The 21,124-nt window shown below is 62.3% G+C and overlaps 1 protein-coding gene across 1 annotated transcript; it reads left to right on the plus strand.

Moving 5' to 3' along the window:
• Positions 1 to 254: 254 nt before the first annotated feature.
• LOC117639700 lies at positions 255 to 17,712 on the plus strand. The gene is made up of 7 exons (XM_034375576.1): positions 255 to 427; positions 515 to 653; positions 14,740 to 14,890; positions 15,744 to 15,878; positions 16,752 to 16,973; positions 17,275 to 17,439; positions 17,584 to 17,712. Exons 2-7 carry the CDS (start codon positions 523 to 525, stop codon positions 17,710 to 17,712), a joined length of 933 nt encoding a protein of 310 aa, XP_034231467.1. The 5' UTR covers positions 255 to 427; positions 515 to 522.
• The last annotated feature ends 3,412 nt before the right edge of the window (positions 17,713 to 21,124 follow it).

The raw sequence follows: 21,124 nt of genomic DNA on the forward strand, positions 1-21,124 counted from the left end.
CGCTACCAACATAACATTTCCGTCGTCTCACCACCGAAAGAAAGCCGTTTCCCATTCAGTACGCCGAACATTGTTATGAGTGGAATGGAATTAGTTTAAAATGCTCATTTTGAATAAAGCAGTGAACAATTATCGACGGGAGCGGGTAGTCTGGCTCAAATTGAACGGGGAGAAAAGGGAAGGGGGAAGTACCACCAGCGCCCCGCGATAGCAACAGGGCCAACAGGGCCCATTATTAGGCTGGTTTTCTTTCGTGGCCTCGCCGTCGACCATTTCTTAACAGCACTGCGGCCATGAATTTTCTCCGCGGCAGCCGTCGCCACAAAAACATAGTGTAATGTCTTCGCCGACGTCCGCACCCACCGCAGGAACAACAACAAGCAGAGAAGCGTTTTGACTTTTTCCGACGCAAACGACGAGATAACAGGTACACGCGGAACCATGATCACGAAGGCGGAGGTGGCGGTTTCCGCGGGAAAGTCGCGTGACGGTGACGTCATTGGATTCCCCCCAGGCGGCAACATGTCGCACCTGCACTCCTTCGAGAGCATCGCCAACCTGATGCACGACCTGGAGATGGAGCGCCTCAAGCGGCCCAAGCGGCCGCACCTGCAGCAGTGCGCGTGGTTCGAGAAGCCACCCGTCGTCTTCTCGTGAGTACCTCAACGCACCGCGGCACCGCCGGGCCGCCAGGCCGACCTCCAGGCCGGACAGCCTGGGGTAAATTTACCACCACACGCCCCCCGTCGTGCGGAGTAACATGTAGGGAAGAATACCCTCTCTCTCTGCCCTTCGGCCTTACGGTGTCGACGGGTAGCATGACGTCGACCTTGATCAGCCACCGCGCATCCGGCAGCCCCGGCAGCTGACTGACTCCGACCAGAGTCGCGCTGTCTCTCTCGCACTCACGGGGCACCCCGTAGGGGTGCGAGAGAGACAGAGCATCAGCCGGCTCAAGTGGGTATTGACAGCCCCGTGCCACACCCCCTCCGTATGTGAGGCAGCGGGTTGAGTCCGAAGACTGCCCGCGTCTGTCTCTCTCGCACCGCCACGGAGCGCCCCGTGGGTGCGAGTGAGGCAGAGCGACGAGGCGGCCCTCGGACTCGGCCTGCAGCAGGGCCCGGGACGGCGGCCTGCAGCCCCAGGGCCCCAGGCCAGTCGATCTCCGGCGTCGCCCTGCTCGACAGTCTCCACACTTTATGTGTGCGGCAGCCCCTCCAGCCAGTGTAGCAGCTGGCACTACTCCGCGACACGAACGCGACGGGCGACGAGGATAGAAAAACGGGAAAACGCCGGCCGTAAGGTGCGCGGGGTGACGGGCCGGGTGACGCGCGGCGGCTTGTCTCGTCACGCGCGTGACGGAGTGACACGGCGACAGCGTGACGCTCATAAGCCGCCGCAATCGCCTGTGGTGTTGTTGTGGGTTCGAATACTGACCCAGGTGTATTTTTGTTTTTGTTTTTACCGTGCTTCTCGTAGCTGTTAAGCGGCATTATTGGTCGTTCATTTAGCACTCTAATTCTAATTTCATCGCAATTTTTCTGCCACGCGCTATTTTTTGGATGCCCGTAGTTTTTGTTGACTGTGTGAAATCATTTCTGACGAAAAGTGTGAGGGAAGTTTCACAGTCTGAATATCGATACCTCTTGAAAGCAGGGGTCACTTGTGGGGTTGTGGGGCCGCGGGGCCGCGGGGCCGTGGGGCTGTGGGGCGTGGGGGCGTGGAGGCGTACACTTTGTTCGTGCGTTGTGGTGCGCACTGGTTCACGCAACCACGCCACCTCGCCGCCAGCCATCCATCTCCCGCTAACAACGAGCAACCCGCGAGCGTGTCTGGGGGATGTCGGCCCGACAGGCAGGCAGGCCAGACAAATTAGGTGGCGGCCTTCTTGTTGTCCGTCACTAGCCGCGGATCGATTAAATCAAAAGTCTCAGTTTGAAACAAAATCGCGAGCCCCTGTGGAGGGGCGAGTTTTAATGTTCGGTTTCGCTTAAGCAGGGGCAAGACAGGGCATCATGGACTCGCGGAAGGTGGACAACCTGTGGGCGACGCTGGACCTGCTCGTGGGCCCGGACAAGAAGCGCACGTCCAAGGACATCCTGGAGGACGTGGACGAGTGGCTGGACATGGTCCGCGCGCGCATCGCGGGCGCGCGCGCCGAGGTGGCGGGCGAGGGAGCGGCGGCTGCGGCGGCCGCGGCCGCGGCGTCGTCCGGGGGCGGGGGCGTCGTCGGCGAGGTCGGCGGGGGCGGCCGCGGGGCGGCGGGCGGGGGCCGCGGGGGGCTGTGGGGCCGCGGCATCCGCGGGGTGTTGGCGCCGGCGCCTCAAGACAGCCCGGTGAGACGAGCCGCCTCCGCGTCGGCCGCCTCGGCCGCCGCCAGGGAGGCGCCCGCCGGCCAGACCGCCGCCGCGCGCGCCCTGAGCGCCAGGGCGGCCAGCACCGGCATGGCGGCCATGGCGGCCTACTTCGAGGACAACGAGTCCGAAAGCGACAACAACAACGCCAACCTGAAGCACTCCAGGCGCGCGTCCGCCGCCGGCAGCAAGGGCCGCCGCAAGAGCAAGGACCCGGGCGACATGACGCAGATGCTCATCTGCAGGTCAGACCCTTCAACCGCCCACAAACCACGTAGTCACTGCAGGACACGTCCGCGAGGACACGCACCGCACAAGGCGTAGCTGGAACCCATTGTCTCCTCGCACCCAGCACCAATGCTCCAAAAAAGGCACCTGCGAAGTGCCAGTCTTGTGCACCGTCATCGCAGGCGTCGCGCGATCGCACCAATATGACTCATAACAGAGCGTGCCTCGTGACTGACAGGGAGAACGTCTCAGCAATTTTATGCCCTCTCCCTCTCGCCGAGCACTTGACGCCCCCCCCCCCCCCACTACCAGCGAAAACACAAGCTAATTAATGCCCGGAAAGGCAGCCCCTCTCCCTCAAAGTCCGCCCGGGGGGCAGGCGAGGCAGGCAACCCTTCCTTGCCCTTTGCTCCGACTTTGTTTATTTTCTGTTTTCTTGCCAGCTTGACGTCAGGCGCGCCTTTGGCAGCTCTCCTGTTTTTGACGCGCTCTGCAGATGCTTTCCTTCGGGCCCGTTCGGCCCCTTGGCCTTTCCATTTCGTCCCCTGGTGCATCCGCATGGTCTGCATGGCGAGGGTCGTGGTGGTCGTGGCGTGGCGGAGGTCAAAGTCAGCGTCTGGCCTCGGCCGTGGCCGCCGTGTCGAACCGTCACTCTTCGTTCTTCGTGGAGGCCGGGAACCGAACCGTACCCGCGCGGGGAGGCCGCCAGGTTGGCGGTGCGGGACTCGAAGCAGGGCCTATCCACTAGAGCGTCTCTGTCTCTCTCGCGCCTCCACGCCAACGCCCTGTGAGTGCGAGAGAGACACAGCGACGAGTCAGTCAGTCGATCGGAGGAGCTGTCAGGGTGTTGCATGCCGCCGGTTCGGTGACGGACGGCAGTATTGAGCAGCTGGATCTAGATGTGCACAGTGTGGTGCCGAGCACTGCCCTGCCGCAACCCGGTACGCAAATACGCAGCTCTGTTAGCCGAGAGGTTAGAGACGTAGCGCCCTATCAGCAGGGACCAGGGTTCGACTACTAGGATCTCGAATTTTTTTTTCCGGCTGGCTGTGCAGTGGGGGCGGTTCGAGGCCATTAGAGCGGAGCCGTGTGCAATAAACCCACATGTCGGAGGTTCAACTCCTCACAAATATTTATTTAATTTTACTGCCGCACCCAGTGCGGTTCGAACCCGTGATATCAGCCAGCCTCCACCAAGAGCCGTGGTGGTCTAGGGAGTAGAGGCGTCGGTTTCCAGTGCTAGGGTCGGCGGTTCGACTCCCCCAACTTCTTGCGAAATTTTGACCGGGTCGGTCGAGTCCTGTTGCGTCAAGAACCCACCTCACGCCGATCCCCCCATCATGGGCCGTGGTGGCCGAGAGCGTAAAGTCGTGTGATCCCGATGCCGGGGTCCAGGGATCGAATCCCATCATTTCATTACATTTTTCGACCGCCTTCCTCCCAGTGCAACTCAAACCCGTCGTCCAACACGCTGCCAGACGTACAAGCGTGATAGCGTAGTGGTCAGAGTCACATTCACCTGGCCACTCCGCTGTGGGTGTCTAAAAAGCAATCCGCTTCGGCGGGTTGGCCTCGGCACTGGAGCGATGGAGTATTTGATCCATCAATCCAGACCATCCGGTGTGTGGTTGCGGGTGGTGCCTCCTTGACTCGTCGGGGAGGCGATGATAAGTCCTTTGAAGCTGGCCTAAAACGCTGTATGTTCGGTACGGGAGCGCCGGACAGTGGGGGTACCATGGGGTACACAACCAACCCTACGAAAACAAGAAGCTCCCACCAAACCTCTTCTCTGTCTGAGTCTCTCTCTGTCTCTCTGTCGTCTCACTCTACGTCCCGCCCCTCAAAGAGCTTCGTACTGGGTGCTCTCACCCAGCTGCCTGAGCTTTGGGGTCCTACTGGGTCCCCCGGCGAACGCTTGGGTCGCTGACGGGATTAACCCCAGGTACCTGATAGCACCGGTTCCCATCCCGAACACCGAAGTAAAGCAGGAGGCCTCCCCATTAAGACTGGGGAGGGGGTGTAGAGTTCAAATTTTTTTCCTTTCCCTTTCAAATTTCTTGGTTAATACTCGTTTGGTTTTCTTATACGGGGTAGTATGCGGACCTTGGACGAGCGGGGCGCCATTTTGCAGGGTCCGCTGGGCTGGCCACCCGTTTCCAGGACTGTCCTGGTCCAAAGCGTCCGTTTCTTTTAGGACAGTCCTGGAAACGGGTGTCCGGCTCTACGCGAACCATGTTCCAGACCGCCCAAAACACGATATCTTTCCCCCGCTGGCGAGCGTGCTGGAGTATTCACCCCTTGTCGATACCCCGTTCTCCGCGGCGGCGATACCCCGCCCCCTGTTGCACCGCCGGCCACACAGAGGGCGCGGGTCGCGGGTCGCGGCCGCGGCAAGGGCACCAAGTCAACTCCCTCGCTCCTAGAGGCCCTGGGCCGGGCCCCGGGCCGGGCTCGCCGGGCTAGCCTGGGGCCTGCACTGGGAAAAATGCTGTCGGATGTGGATCGAAGCATCGCATCAACTTATCCGCAACCAATCCGCTAAGTGAGCTGGCGGGCGTGTGCGTATGTGTGTGTGTGAGTATGCTAGTGGAGGGTAGGGGGAGAGCGACGTAGTTGAACCCGAAAGACCCCGATAAAAATGTCAACTCCGGCGTGCAGTCCAAATTTCTGAGTGCGAGTCGGATGATGACCCAAACCGTCCGGGGCGCTTCACCCGCCCTTGCCCGTGAAGGCCGTGGACGCCGTGAACCCTGAACCGAAATAGGCGCGATGGCGGGGAGGAGGGCGGCGACACTGTCATCGGCGAGGTGACAGGCCGCCTCATGCCCGCTGGCAGGCGGGGCGGGGCGGGGCGGGGCGAGGCTTGCATCTCTATCCGGTACGGAAAAAGGCATGCATCCCTGGCGGCTCGAAGGCGTGAAGGCCAAGGGCGACACCTTCCAAGCCGTCGTCGCCGTCGTCAGAAAGGCGCAGTCTCTCGTCCCCGGGGACTCGCGCAGCACGGGGAGGGTCTCCAGGGCGTCCGGCAGCCCTCTCTGTCCGCCCCTCCGATGGCCCATGGACGACCAGCAGGCGTTCCAGCGCTTCGAGAAGGACATGATGGTGGTGCGCGGCCGGCCCACCGCGTCCGGGGTGCACCTGCTGGAGCCGTGGTGCATGATGTGCCAGCCCAGGGTGCCGGCCGCCTGCTGGACCGAGTCCAGGTGAGCCCCGCGCCGCGCCGTCAGTGTTGCCACCACGCCCCGCTCATCTAGGTCACGGCGTCTGCGGCCTGCGCGGCGCGCACGTGCGCGACGAGGGCCTGCCAGCAAAACGAAAAGGGCGAAACGCACGTAGAAAAGCCGGCCGGGCCGGGATTTGAACCCGGGGGCACGCACTTGGCGGGCTAACCGCTTGTTGCCCGCGCGCAGCCCCGCGCCCCCCGTGCAGCTAAGCCACTCCGCGTTGTTCCGAGTTGGCGAATTGGCTGCGGGTGCAATATGCAATATGCTGAGGGCGGGGCGGGGCTGCGCGGGGCGTGTGGGGCATAACGCGAATGGTTTGACCCAGTTCCCGCGCTGCAGGGGGCTACAGGGGCTGCAGGGGCCTATTGGATGGCGCACTGCATGGCCACGACGCTGGAAAACCTCCGTCATGTGAGCAGTGCAAAATGGAGGTCCAAAGACCACCCCCCGGTAGAGGCAGTGATTAGCCGCCTTGGATTGGACGCAGTGACCACCAAAGCCCGCCAGTCTCAATGACTTCTCTCTTTCCTCGTTGGCAACGAACAGAACAAGCGGCGATCGAGTGCACCTCGAAATGAGTTATGCATAATTGAACGAATGCATGCAAGCGTGAGCTATGAGTGAATATAATTGAAGACTGAGAGGTGAGGGTGGGCCTTTCACCGCCCCCGGCTCCGGAGGAACAATGCCCGGAGTGCAGGCCGGTCCCGAACAGGCCGCTCTGTCTCTCTCGCACTCATGGGGCGTTGCGTGGAGGAGCGAGAGAGACAGAGCGACGAGCGCCGTTCGAAAGCAGCCTGCAGGCGGAGCGGGCGTAGGGTGTGTATAATTTACTCGCCGAAGTCCCCCAACTAGCTCCGCACCCTCTTTGTTGGCAATTTGCAGGCCTCGGGCTTCGGGCTTCGGGCTCCGGGCTTCGGGCTTCGGGCTTCGGGCTTCGGGCTTCGGGCTCCGGGCTTCGGGATTCGGGCTTCGGGCTTCGGGCTTCGGGCTCCGGGCTTCGGGGTTCGAAAGGCGTGCCACGATGTAGAAAATATAAAGTGTATAAAATAAATCGTGGGCGTGGACCTCAACAGGCGCTTCGGATCACTGTCGCCAGTCTGTCTCTCTCGCACTCACGGGGCGTGCCGCACAGGTGCGAGAGAGACCGATCGAAATGAGGCTACAGGCGCCTCGCTTCTTCGCCAGCCCGGCCCGCCACCCCCACCGCGGCGCCCCCGGCAGAGGTCACCCTCTCCGTCGCTCTGGAGCGGAACCGAGCGAGACCCGGAGACGAGATTGCCGGCGGCGTGCGGTACTCGAACCCGGTCCCGCGCGGTGTAAGGCGATGCTTGGCGGCGACGCTCCCAGTGTCGTGGCGGCAGGGCGCCGAGCGGGGAGGGCGCCAGACCCGGCGGCACTGTAATTCCCTTCCCACGAAAGTGTAACAACTCGCAAGACTCGGCCCAGTACTTGGTGGTCGTACGTTTTTCCAGGTTCCAGGTTTACTGCCTTTGGCGGCCTTTGCCCTCGTTCCTCGTTCCGCGGCGCGCTGCCCTTGAGGCTCGGGGCCGGAACCGGCGGAGCCATCAGTCGTGGGAAGCACATAAACTGTCCTCGCGCGAGGCTAGGCGGCGTGCCGTCGATGCGGTCCCGGGGCGGGGCGGGGCGGGGCGGGGCGTGGCACGCCCGTCGAGACAAAACGCCGCCCCGCCCCGCCCCCGCGCAGCGCGGTGCCGTTTGATGGATTACAATGGCTGCGGCTGGCGGGACTCGCGACGTACCTCCGATGGGGACGACGACCCCCGCAGCACCGCGAAAACAAATTCCGCCATTCGCCTGCAGGATGCCTCCGAGCCGCTCTGTCTCCCTCCTACTCTGTAAGGGAGACAGAGACGGAGCGACGCAAGCGAATCAGCCTGATGCTCGCGTCGCCGTGACTGTCGCGCGGCCAAGCGGCGGTGGCAGGGGCGGCAGCCACGACGACGACAGCTTGCATGTCGACGGCGACCTGTTATGGCCGCCGCCGTGCCTCGCGCCGGGGCTGGGCCGCCCTGGCCGCCCTGGCCGCCCTGGGCGCGGGGCTCGGGGACCGCTGCGTCGCGGTCGTAAATTGAGCGGGGGTCGTGTAGCCGTCGCGGCGGCACGGCGAGCTGCCGCGCGGGTTAGGTTAGGTTGCGGGGTGCCTTGGCGCCCCCACCGCCGCGACGCCGACGGGGCCTCGGCATTGGAGCCATCTTTGAAAGTCATCTCTGCGAAACGGCATCGACTTCTTTCTCCGCTTCGACCACACCGTTCTAGCCGACCCTGGCTCGCGGGCAGATCGCCGAAGTTGGCGTCGGACTGAGCCGTTCGACGGCGGCGACATGTTTCCCGCTGCATCGGCGGCGACGTGGAGGGCTGGAGGCCGCGGAGGCGAGAGCGGCGCTCGTGCGCCTACGCCTCCAAGATAAGAGTGATGTGGGACTGGCGCATTTATCGACGCCAGGCATGCGAAATACTTGGCGACGGCGCGCGTCGCTAAACGTGCCCGTCCCCCGGCAGGCCGATGCCGAATAGTGGCATCGTCGCTCTGTCTCTCTCGCTCTTTGGCTTGCCCCGCGGGTGCGAGTGAGACAGACTGCTAGGGGTTCCCGCGCCCCTCGAGCGAACCGCATCGCTAACTACTCGCCTTCCCAGCAGAACAACAACGGGTCGGACGGGAAATCTGGGCCACTAACTGTCACACTGTTTGGCGTGTCACTCTACGCGCGGGGTGGGGGACTTCCCCTGGCTCAGCACCATAATGGCGGGGAAGAGGCTCGACGTTTTGAATGAGGGAATGAGGGGGCGGGGGGTACCGGGTCAAGGAACGCGGCACGCTGTTTTGGGGTGGGGTGGGGAGGGGGTCGCTAGGCCGAGCGAGCATACACGCCGATAGCGCGCGCTGCCGCCTCGCCCCGCCTCGCCCCGCCTCGCCCCGCCTCGCCCCGCCTCGCCCCGCCAGGCCGCCACCGCACGTTCTCATGTCGCTGCAGCCAGTCAGCCACAACGGCGGCGTGTTCCTTCCCCTATTCCGGCTCGCTTCCTTTGCCCCTACTTACAGTTCCGCCCCGCCCGCCCCGCCCCGCCCCGCCTCGCCCCCACTTGTGCATGGTCGGGTTGGTCGGGGTCGGTGCTCTGCCCCGCTGCGCCCCGCCGAGCCCCGGGGCCCGGGCCGCCCTGTCCGCGTGGTGGCGCAGACCGCGCAGGCCGCCGTAGTGCCGCTTCGTTACCCACACCTGGCGGATGGCCCCGGTGCCCCTCAGCCCCTCCCCGTCGACCGCGACCCTAATTACCCGCAACGCCGTTTTAATAAAGGCGTTTTGTCGCGTTTTGTTTTGCGAGTTTGCTTTTTGCGCGGCGCCGCGTGGTCAGCGCGTACGTCGCGGTGCGAGGCGCGCTGCGGCGTGGGCGGCCGCCACACCCTCGCGTCGTCACCGCGCTAATTTGCCTCGTTTTTTGGCGGGGAAAAAAGTCGCACGCTAATTGAAAGCGGGGCTCGTTGGCCCGTGGGCCGATCCGGCGTAGGTGGAGGTGGACGCCGAGCGCGCCGAGCGCGCCGAGGACGCCATGAAGTGGAGGACGAGGCCGCTGTTGTGGCGGCGGCCGAGGCCGCGCCGGCTGCTGAGGACCATCATCCTGCGCAATCCGTCCTGAAGGACGCCGCCGCTCCAGTGCTGTGACTGCGGCCGTGGTTCGCGCCGTGCCCGAGGTCGTGTCCGAGGCCGTGTCCGAGGTCCAGTTTCGCATCCCGCGCGCTTTCTGCAACTTCGCCGCGATGGGCGCCGGCGACCTGATCGTGGTCCCCGAGACGGCCACCATCTCCGAGGCCGCCGCGCTGCTGTGCCGCGGCCTGGAGGAGAAGCAGGAGCGGCTGTCGCGGGGCAGCTCCCAGGACGTCATCGCCGCCCTCACCGGCCAGGCCGCGGCGCCGGCCACGCCGCAGGACGACGCCGACAACGGGTCCTCGTCGTCCACCGAGGCCAGCAGCAGCGCCGAGTCCGAGGCCGATGCGGCGGCCACCCTCACGCGCTGGGAGGACTGGTTCACCCTTGCCAGGTACACCGCCCGCGGGGTAGGCACCCCAAGTCACCGCGGCACGCGCGCGTCGGGGCCGTCGGGGCGCCCCGTCAGCTGTCAGCCTGTCTGCTGTCTGGCGGTTCGCCTCGGTTCACCACACCCTCGGCCTCGCCCCGTGTGGTGCCTGCGCCCCGCCAGCGCCCCGCCAGTGCAGCGCAACCACAGGCGGCCAATCAGGTTCCCATGCGAGCCGTGGGTGCGGTGTGCGCGGCCCCCAAGTTGTTCCTGGAAATTCAAGTGGTTCATGTTATCGTGTGCACCCGAATCTGACTTTGACGCGCGCGCTATTTTTAAGCTCCGCTACCGGACTCCGTGCCGCTCGCTCGGCGTGCGAACGGAGCAAACTCTCGACAAACAGCGTAGGCAGACACAGAGAGCAACCCAACGCCCGGAAACGAACGTACCGCCACTCTCTTTGCTTCCGGGTTCCATAACTTCCGCGTCTTTTCCCGAGGGACTTCGGGTGTTTCCGGACACTAAGCCGGCCGAGCCTCGATACGACGATACGTCAGCCTGTCATACACCTGCCATTGCGAGGCGCCTACCCACGCCCCGCCCCACCCCGCCCGACTCGCCATGACCCGAATCTTTCACGGCGTGTTTCATGATCCAATCCGCCTGCCGCCCGGCTCGGTGCTCGGCTCGGCTCGGCTCGGCATGTCCGCTTAGCCTCACGCCGCTGCCTCACTTTTTCATCATTTCACGCCACGGTCTCGCCATCACCCTACACAGCGTGATGACGAACCGGCATCATCGGTCTGTCTGTCTCTCTCGCACTCGCAGCTTTGTGCATCGGCGTGCGAGAGAGACTGCTGCTGCAGACACGTCGCGGTGATCAAGGCGACGCAGTGGCACTCCTTGATGAAGGCACGGCGGCCGGGCCGGCCCGAGGCTGCTTGCGCGTCCGCTCACTTTGCCACGCCGCCATTGAATTGTTTTCGGTGATGGAAAGTTTGCCCTGCCGGAGGTAATTGAAACGCTGTGAGACCGTCGAGACGCGCTGACGCCGCGCGCCGCGCTCAAAGCCCCCGGCCGGCCGAAGAAGGCGACGATGAAGGGGGGGGGGGGGGGGGAATTAGCGCGCTAAGTCGAAGAGATTACTAATAGGTGCGGTGTATAAAGGGGCCGCCTTCGCCGCCTTCGCCAGTCACGCCGCGACGTAACGCCCCACTAAACAGGCAAATGACGTCGTTCACCCTCCACGCCTCGCGCCGTGCCTCGCGCCGTGCAGTCGCGCAAATCTTTGACACGCGCACCAACAGCACGGCCGTCGTCGCCGCATCTCTCTCTCTCTTTACCACCGCCTTCCGGCGTTTCCATAAAGGTGAGAGAGAGAGAGAGAGAGAGAGAGAGAGAGAGAGAGAGAGAGAGAGAGAGAGAGAGAGAGAGAGAGAGAGAGAGAGAGAGAGAGAGAGAGAACGCGAAACGCGATTTGTTTACACCAACTTTCAGCTGAATCGACGTGTCGGCGCGTGGCGCGGGGTGGGGGTGGGGGTGGGGCGATTCGAGTATGTGGGCGGGCTGCGCACCGGGTGGTACGTACTGCGTAGCCGCTAGAATAAAAAAGGAAGTTAAAAATCAAGCGTCCCGCGCTGCGAGAATTTTCTGCTTTCTGCTCATCGCTTGAGCGAACGCCTGCCCGCGAATCAGAACCGAACGTTTATTGGAACGCGTGTGCGGGTTGAGTTTGAATACTCGGCCAGCCAATGCGCTGGGAAGAATAGTCTCGGGGAAGGGAGGGGGAAGGGGGGGAGGGGAGGGGGTAGGAAAACGTGGGCAGAGGGGATTGCAGGGCGGTCGGGGGATAGTACAAGGCGAAGGGTGGCGGGGGGTCGTGAAAAGAATGTGCTGCCATGCTTGCGAGGGGAGGGGAGGGGCAGGCGGAGGAGGGGGTCGAAACAACAAGGGTAATAAGGACCGACGCAGACAACACACACACACACACACACACACACAAAAGAGGGAGGGAGGGAGGGGGTATTCCAGGAAGCTGATGAGGTGCGTGACAACGGTGGAGCGAGACGACGGCGAAGAAGGGTGGGGGAGGGGGGAGCAGGCCCTGGACAGAACTGCGGCGGCGGTTCAAGGGGCTGGCTGCTGCCTGCATGGAACGCCTGTGATTCGCTGGGTAGGCAACCCGTGGAACGTGCCTGTGGACGGGTCTGCCTATCCTCCGTTTCACAGGCGCTCCGAGCTGCAGGCTCATCAAAATAAAACTTAAATCGTAAAGTCGCTTTAAGCGGTCCAATATGGGCGACCGCGGCCTCCGCAGAAGATTGACGACTCCGAAGCGGAGAGGTGTTTCACCCCGGTGACCTGCACGACCTGCACACGAGGGTTCTTAAGCCTCGAGTACATCGTTGACCTTGGTCGGGGTGCACGCCGCCACGCCGCGCCGCAGCAGCAGGTTGTTGGGGGGCGGACGCGGGCCGAGGGGGCGGGGGCGGCGGGGGCGGGGACGGTTTCTGAGCAGCAGGCGGCACGGTTTTCCCCTGCAAAATAACGTGTCAGTCTCGGCTGGCATGGCGGGCGCCAAGGCTGGCGCCGGGGCCGCCGGCCCCCGGGGCCCTCATCGCCGTGATCCTCGGCGGCATGTCGCCGCCAGGGGGTGCCCGCCGACGCGCGCAGGAAGCCGTCAAGGAGGCCGCGGCCCGAAGGGGCCCAGGGGGAGCCACGGGCGTGCGCGCGGCCGGCACGCCGCCGTCAGCGCCGAGGGCGACGGGTGAGATTAGGCCCCGTGTGTGTGTGTGTGTGTGTGTGTGTGTGTGTGTGTGTGTATGTGTGGGTGTGTGTGTGTGTGTGTGCGTGTGTGTGCGGCACGTCAGACAGAGACGTACTGACCCTCAGGGATGATGTGCGCTCGCGAGACGCTGAAGAATACGGGGTGAGATAATCTTCTTGGTGTGTGCGCATGTGTGTGTTTTTTTGTGTGCGTGTGAGTGTGTGTTGTTACTTGCTGTCTTGTAGAGAAAGCGAAGGTGGGAGCAAACATTCTTGCTCGAGCTGGCGATAGCAGAGCTGCATAGTGAATCCGCATTTAAAAGAGATTGATTTTTCTTAATAACGTGACTTTAATTTGAATGACTGCGCACCCACGCGTTCGAACTGTCCTCCCCTTTCGATCTGTGTCGCCCTGTCGTCGTCGGCTTCCCTTGCCGCATGCCGAGGCTCTCCGAGGTCGGCGGGCGTAACCGTCTTGTAGTCTAGTGTGATGGTATCTGCGGCCGTGTCACATGGCGGGCCGGGCGCTGAGGCGAGGGGGCCGGGTGTACAGTGTACAGTCCACAGGCCCACTTACCCAACAGGCAGGCTAGGCCAACGTGACTGGACCCTGTGAATGGCCGCGCTGGAGTGGGCCAAGCTGGCCAGGGTGGCCCCGTGCGGACGGTCTGAGCTCTTCCAGACGAGGACGACGCAGTCAGCGGTCCCGATTTGAAACGTCCTTTCGGACTACGAAACGGCCCTTTACCCCCGGAAGAGACTTTTTTCCACCGACGAACGGCACGGAATGAAACGAGGGGGCTGTCGTTAAATGAAAGCTACGACTGCCGGAACAAAAAACAGGCAATAATTGGCCAGCCCAGCCCGGCCCAGCCATTCCGTCATGAAGGCGGCCATAAATTCGTCCTGCTGTCAGGCGGGACAGCTGCCGCGCTGTCTGCAGCTGCCGGCGGACGGATTCCGAGAGATCCTCTGTCTCTCTCGCACTCATGAGGCGTCCCTTGTAGGCGCGAGAGAGACAACGCGACGACTCTCGGAACCCGTCTGCTGCTCTCTCACCCTCGTCGGCACGATGCAATTTGCTGCAATTTAGGCAGACAAGGCTGCACCGAGGAAGCGCGCGTCACCACTGCAATGGATTTATCACTTTGCAGTGGGGTGCCGGCGCGCGTCCTAAAGTCGGCAGCGCGGTCTCGGCTCGCGTTTCGCTCGGAGGGACCGTCCATCTATCACATCGGGCTGGAAAAGTTTCGGCAGCGAGGGATGCAAGTTGTCACGCGGCCGAGTTTGGTGCGTGTCCTCAAATAAAAACCGTTTAAAACGGAGCGGGCGGCTGGTGACACGACGACCGACACGTCGCTAGGCGCCGCGCTCGAGGCCCGGGGTGCGTGGGGGGTGGGGGGGGGGGGGGGGGGGGGGGCGTCCCCCAGTCTCTCCAGGAACATCCCCGGGACACGCGAGGTGGCCGTCGTGCGGCGGCCGCGACGCTCTGCGCACGCCACCCCGTGCACGCACTCGACCTAGCGGGTGACGCTCCGGATTTCGGAACGGCTTCGTTCCTGGAAAAGCCCACCCTTCAACAGCCGACTCTGCTGATCGGTGGCCGACGCCTCACCTCCTAACCTTCGACCGCAGTGACCCACGTTCAACCATTCTTCGACTCCTCATCTTCTCTATTTGTTATAAATTATTTTTGAAGACAAGTTTTGCAGTGTGCGTGCCGTAAATTGACCCCGGTCGGCTTCATCGCCACGCTGCAGGAAGCGCTTTGACGCACTGCCGATCCCACGATACCCAGAAGCGGCCCCCGCTGCGCCGCCCCCGCCGTGACGAGCGTATACTACCGCCGCCCCGCCCCGCCCCGCCCCGCCCCGCCCCGCCCCGCCCCGCCCCCCCCGCCCCGCCCCGCTGCGAGCAAACACCCTGATTGCGAGCGAATCGTGTCATTAGCGCGGCGCGGTCGCATCGCGGGACTGTCGCCCCGCACGCGGTATGACGCGCCGAAGGAGCGTCTCTCTCCGTCTCTCCCTGTCTCTCTCGCACTCACGGGGCGCGCCGTCAGGCCGCGAGAGAGACGGCAACACTAAACCACGCAGCGCGGAGGAATTATACCGGTGTGCCTTTTCTCTCAGTTTCAGCCACCCCCATGTCATGTCCCGGCTGGAGCGGCTCATGGGCACCAACGTGGTGCGCATCACGGACCGGAAGTACATGCTGGAGCTGCAGCGACGCATCCGGGAGGACCACATCCGCAGCGTCCGGGAGCGGATCCGCGCCAGGGAGGTACGCCGTTCATGTTCAAGTTTTCAGAATTTCCAAAATTTCAAAAATTTCAAATTTTGAAATTGAAGAATTTTTTTTTTGCATAATTTTTGACACTTTTTCGTGTAACGTAATTTGAAGACTTAAGTGTAGTCTTAAAAAAATTCTGCATGATTTCGAAAATTTTTGTGTATTTTTTTTTAAGTTTTCAAGCGTGGTTTTCAAATTCTCAAACTCCATATACTACTGTTGAAAAACAACAACAACTTGTCATTTTATGAAAATAAATCACTCTTAGGGTGAGTGACCGCTGTAAAAGTGACGCTTTAAAAAAATCCCTGGCAGCGGCCGGTATTCGAACCGACGGAAGTCACTCATCACGTGGTAATCTGACGAATCAATCACAATCGCCCCCTGGCTGGTGCCTGGCGTGGGCGCAATCACACACCACTGTAAATCAGGGCCGACAAGCCGCCGGGCCCGGCGGCATCATCATCGGCCGGTACCGAGAAATGGCCCGCGTGGCTCGGTGCGATAACGCATTGGCTGCATTGGCTTTGTTTGCCGGGCCGAGCCATGGCCGAGCCCTCCGACAGCCTGTTGACGCTGACATTCGGGCCTTTGGGCACGCAGTGGGGGATTGGTTCGGTGGCCGGATACAAAAATTAAACACTTTGTAAAAAAAATTAAACTCTTTGTAAAAAAATTAAACTCTTTGTAAAAAAAATTAAACTCTTTGTAAAAAAAAATTAAACTCTTTGAAAAAAAATTAAACTCTTTGTAAAAAAAATTAACTTTCTTTGTAAAAAAAAGGTTTATTTTAGGCGATTTTGGGACTGTGCTGTTAGTGGCGCCCGTTTTGTTGCCTGTCCAGGTGGACGAGCTGGAGCGCGAGAAGAAGCTCATCCTGGACGGCCGCATGTCTCTGGACGAGGCGCCGCGAGAGCTCGTGGACCACCCCGTCTTCCAGATCTCACAGTTCATTAAGCAAATTCTCCTCGGAGGCAAGGTAACTGAGCAGTCGGAAATAAATATGTTTTTTGCATTTTTGTTTTTGCTGAAAGGGGACCTTGATGGCGCCAGCGCGGCGCCGAGAGTGTCCCTCTCTCTCACTCGCATTACCGGCGCAACTTTGCTCATCTGCGATACACAAAGCGGCAGAGCGGCCCAAGCGGCGGGGAAATTGAACTTTCCAACTGATCCACCTCCTCGGTCGGTAGCGACACTGGAAAACTGAAACGGAGTGCGGCACACTGGGAAGGGACGGCGGCACGCGGACCTACACCGATTCCGCCGCGGCAGAGCCTCAGAGCCTGGTGGGACTTTGTTGACCCGCTGGAGGACAGCCACATAAACATACCTTCCAAGGGACATCGAATTTGGGGCGGTTGGGGATCGGTTACCTCGAGCGGTGCTGCCACGGGCACGGGCCCCGCGGGCCACGGTACACTATCCGTCCTGCCCGCTGCGGGCATCTTTGAAAGCGTTATGGCCTTTTATACGAGCCCCGGGGGAGGCGGGGCGGGGGGACGCGCCTGCCCAGCGGCCGGCCCGGGGAGGGGGCGTCAGCCGGTGACGTCACCACGCATTAGTCCAGATAACTGTTATTGTTTTGGCGCGCAATTTCGCGCGGTGAAACAGGGCAGTAAAACGCGGTAAAATGGAAAGGGGGTCGGGACCTGCAGCCGCCCGCGCCCTCACCCCGCCCCTTGAAAGATTCCAGGGTTCCTGGCCGCGCCCAGGACCCACATCCAGCCCGAGCGACTGTGCGAAGTAAGTGTGCCGGGTCTCCCGGTCGCTCCCCACCTTCCCGAACCGGACCTGCAGGCGTTGCCAAGCAGACGGGCGCCCACTGTAAGTGACCCCCCCGCGCTGCCGACAGATGGCCTCCAATGTGTCGCGGAGCACGTCGTCGAGGGCCGCGCTGTCGCTGTCGCGCAGCTGCCTGGAGGAGGGCGCCGACCGCTCGCTCGCCACCCCGACCACGCTGGCGGCCGCGGCCAGCCGGCCCAGCTCCACCAACGTGTCGTCCAGGACGGGCACCCCGAGGACCAGCACGCCGAGGGACGCCTCTCCGAGGGACGAGTCCCCAAGAGGCTCCAAGGCCGCCGCGGACGCCGCGGACGCCGCCAAGCCCGAGGAGGCCGTGGAGGTGGCCGACGCCGAGGAGGCCCCGCAAGGCGAGCAGGCCGAGCAGGCCGAGCCCGTGGTGGAGGAAGCGGCGCCCTCGGCCGCGCCCTCCGCGCAGTCCAACAAGACTGTCTCCGTCAAGGAGGAGCCCGCCACGGTGAGCCTCGGCACTCCCTCACGCCACCGCACTGGTATAGTGACCCTGGCCTCACCGCCCGCTCTCGCCGCAGGACCTCCAGGACACGGACGCCGCCGGCGTGGTGGTGCACGTCGAGGACGCCGAGGACGACGTGGAGACGCTGTCGGGCATGTCGGCGTGCGACGCCGACGAGGACCTGGACCGCCAGGCCGACATCGAGCGCGGCTACATGTTCACGCAGGAGGACTTCGATCGCATCAAGTTCGAGGCAGAGAGCGTCAAGAAGATGTGGGAGCTGGAGGTAGTGCACTGGAGGGCCCTGCTGGCCCACTGTGGGGTCCGTGACACAAGTCGTTAGGGGGGCCGCCCTTACATTACAACTCCCCTCGAGACTCCCGTCTCATCGCGCAACTTGTTGTAACTGTGTGTTGCTGTGTCTTTGCAGACGGTGGACGAGCTCTACGCCCTGGCGGAGTCCATCGTCAGGGAGATGGTGGCGCAGGACGCCGCCCCCGCTGCCGCCCCCGCCGCCGCCCCCGCCGAGGATCGAACCGCGTCCGAGCCGAGCGGCTAAACGGGCGCGGCAAGTTATTAAACCGCACCCCCTTGCTGTACACCCCCGCGCCGCGAGTCAACACCGAACTGTTGTGAATAAAGAGTACTTTTGGAAACAAACGCTCGACGAAGGATTTTCAATCTTGCTGATGGGACTCCCTGGACAATTTCATTAGCAGTGGCGCTGCCGTGGGGACGGCGATCGACGAACGTGTCCGGGGGACGCGGCGCCATGCCATTCATCACTACTGTGGGTTTAATAGGTCACCGTCGACAGTACGGGGAAGGCAGCGGTCTCCAGGCGCAGGGCACGGCGTGGCGGCCGGCCCCGGGGGCTGTCCTGTCCACCTCGCCGAGGGCGTACTCCGCGTCCTGCGGGCCCCAGGGCGCGGCCCGGGGCGCAGCGCCGAGCACAGCAGGGCCCCACGGGGCGGGAAATAAACAAGCGAGGTGCGAAGCAGCGCAAAGCCAGCGGGATTTCACACCGAGCAGCACCACAAGTGGGCGAGGCAGCACGCCGGCCGGCCCACAGTGGGCCAGAAGACCGGTGGAGGCGGCCAGAATCCCGGACACGTTACGAGCTACAGAGTCGCCACATGAGACTCGAACCGAACGTGTGACCCCACCAATGGATTGCTCTCCGAACAAGGAATCCTTTAGTGGGGTCACACGTTTGATTTGAGTCCTGTTTAGCGACTCTGGAGCTCAAAACGCGTCTAGAATTTTGGCCGCCTCCACCGGTCTCCTGGTCCACTGTGCGGCCCGCCCGACCTGGGTGACCCCTTTCCGGGTCACCAGGCCGGGCACTACCGGCGTCCTGGATGCTGCGCTAGTCGGAGGAGGAGAGGAGAGTGGCGGAGCTGCAGCAGCGCGCGATATTGCAAGACCTGAGGAGGGCGGTCATCAGTCACTTTATGGAGTTGAACCTGCGCGGGGGAGGGGCGGGGGCTGCACGCTAAAGGGCACGAATTGGAAACTGGGGCAGTCCTGCATGCCTTACTTTGAGGTAGCGGCCATGGCGGGGCGGGGCGGCGCGGCGCAGGGCTGCCCTTTGACGTAGCCATTATATTCGCTCCGGCCGAGTAGTTTGCTGCCCCGCCAGTAAGGCGGGCCGGTGCCGCACATATGGCTGCAGCAGAACAACAAACAGTTCCACGCCGTGATTAGACAAGGCGCCACCGGCCAGGCCGTCACCAACCACATCAACCAACAGGGAAGGGCTTCATGTGCTTCGTCGCTCCGTCTCTCTCGCACACTGGCGGCGCGGCCCGCGAGTGCGAGAGAGACAGAGAGAGTCTGCGCGTGGGCCGCCGGCGCGGCATGGCCATGGGCACGGCGCTGGGCGACGCACCCGCGCGGCCCCGCCGTATTGTCAACATGTGTGTTCGACAAGTTACGACGAGCAAACACAACTTAGCACGGCGCCCTGCCGGCTGGCTTGCTGGCCGGGCCTACGAGCGCCAACTAAGGGCTGCGTGGCTGCGTCACGCCGGCGGGCCTCTGGAACCTGGAGCTGCCAGGAACCAGAAGCAGCCAAAGGTGGTCGGGATCATACGAGAATCCAACTCAGTGGACGCTGCGCGAAGTTTACTCATAGTTCATTCGGGTTTTTGACGAGGCTTTGTCCGAAAACGTCAATCTGCTTGTCGACTGGAGTCGAACGGCTGTGGGCGTGCGGCGCGGCGCGACTCTAACCCTTTCGGAGTGGGGAGGGGGGCCATAAACTAGCCCCTCTCCAATATTAACCGTTTTCCCTGAACACAAAGCCGCGATCGTTGCTGGCCGTGCGGTTGACTCAAGCTGTGCGCCAGTGCTGCCAACTTGGCGGCAGCAAAGCGTGGGAACAAATCGCCTCGCGCGCCGCCAGGAAAGCAAACCTGACAAAAAAAAAACTTTACTAGTAGGGAACAAGCGCCCCGGGCGCCGAGAATTCTGAATTTCACAGGAAGACACTCCGTCGGCCTGCTGCCTCGAACAGCAAGTGGAGCCTCCCGCTTTCCCATTCGCCCCTCGGGCGTTGGGGGTGGACGCCGTGGACGCGACGGGGTCCTCCAAGCTACAGGTCAAAGCCACACGGCAGTTTCATGGCCTTTGCACCGCCCTCCGAAAGGCGGCGGGGAGGGGGAGGGGAGGGTCACAAGTGACATTCATAAATTTCTCGCACAATATGACGTCCACCTTGGGCGCGCGCTCGGCTCCAGCAAAGGATTTTCCTGTTATTCTGCGAAGGAAAAAGTTGCCTGCCGCAGCCTTTGCAGACGCCCCCCCCCTCCCCACCGGAAGTGAACGTTACCCCTGGAGCGTTTCCGGTCTCCGGGAGGCACTGCCGCCGTCCCGGGGCAGCGAACGCAGTGAAACGACGCAACAAGTTGCAACGCCCCAGCAACTTTGGAAAGACCTTGTTTGCCTACCCCAATGGGGCAAAGGGTTGGGGCGGAGGTGCACACGTGCGTGAGTTTGCGTGCGTGCGTGTGTGTGTGTGCATTGATCTTCGAAAAAGGGTCCCCGCCTCCCGGCCTATCGCTTCAAGCAATCGCCGCGGCCCTTCGTCGCCGCAACGTCCCGGAGAGTGAAGTAACACGCTTTGTTCCCGGCCCCGCTCACCCACGTGCCTTTTTCATAAAGACCGCCATTACTACTCCTTTTCCGAGAAAGAGGCTGCGTCATTTTCGCGCGGCTCCGGCGCGTCGTAAGAGTTCACTTTGTTTTCATATCTTTTATAATGTAAGCTCGACCGAAAGGAGAGAGAAAAAAAAAGTTGATGAAAATTTCCCTCAGTGTCATATTATGGCTTCTCGGATTACCTCGGAATTTGTTCCGGGTTTTACTTCAGTCCGACCAACTACTGCAGTCGGTACGCGTGCGCGTCCACGCACGGCAACGGCTAAACAGAAAGTAGTGCAATGCTGCGGGAGGCGCTCGGCCACGCGTCTCGCCTACTGGCCATAACGCACAGCCACGCCTACGGGAGCGTCTCCAGCTTCGGAACCGCCTGCCTCGACAACAACAACAACAACAATACAGCAACACAAAAAAAGCACAACAAAAAGTGGTTATTCCTTCTCACCCCCGGCGTGCACCGCATAGAAACACAAGCCAGTCATTCGTATGAATTCCGAAGGCTGCTTCCTCTTTTCTCGCTTCCCTGCTCTCTGTCTTCTAGTGTGTGTGTGTGTGTGTTGGTGTGTAGGTGTGCGTCTGTGTGTGTGTGTTCGTGCGCGTCTGTGTGCGTTATCCCGGAATGCCTGTGCTGTCGCGGCGGAGGGTCGGCGGGTGCAAACAAGTGTCTGACAGGGAAGGGGGGTGTGGGGGAGCGCGGGGCGCGAGAAAGAGAAAGAGAATCAATGAATAGAAGAAGAAAGGATTTCCAGTGCTGCCGACGGCGGGGCGCTGCTAGGCGGGCGCGACGCGGCGGCACATCTCGACGATGT

The sequence above is a fragment of the Thrips palmi genome, unplaced genomic scaffold, assembly GCF_012932325.1.
Source record: "Thrips palmi isolate BJ-2018 unplaced genomic scaffold, TpBJ-2018v1 HiC_scaffold_11, whole genome shotgun sequence".
Lineage (NCBI taxonomy): Eukaryota > Metazoa > Arthropoda > Insecta > Thysanoptera > Thripidae > Thrips > Thrips palmi.

What these genes read in the sequence shown, in the direction of transcription:
- LOC117639700 (XM_034375576.1), top strand. Translation starts at nt 523, where the DNA reads ATGTCGCACCTGCACTCCTTCGAGAGCATCGCCAACCTGATGCACGAC. An exon ending in AGCGGATCCGCGCCAGGGAG is followed by an intron (nt 14,891 to 15,743) that starts GTACGCCGTTCA and finishes TTGCCTGTCCAG; the next exon opens with GTGGACGAGCTGGAGCGCGA. An exon ending in AGAAGATGTGGGAGCTGGAG is followed by an intron (nt 17,440 to 17,583) that starts GTAGTGCACTGG and finishes GTGTCTTTGCAG; the next exon opens with ACGGTGGACGAGCTCTACGC.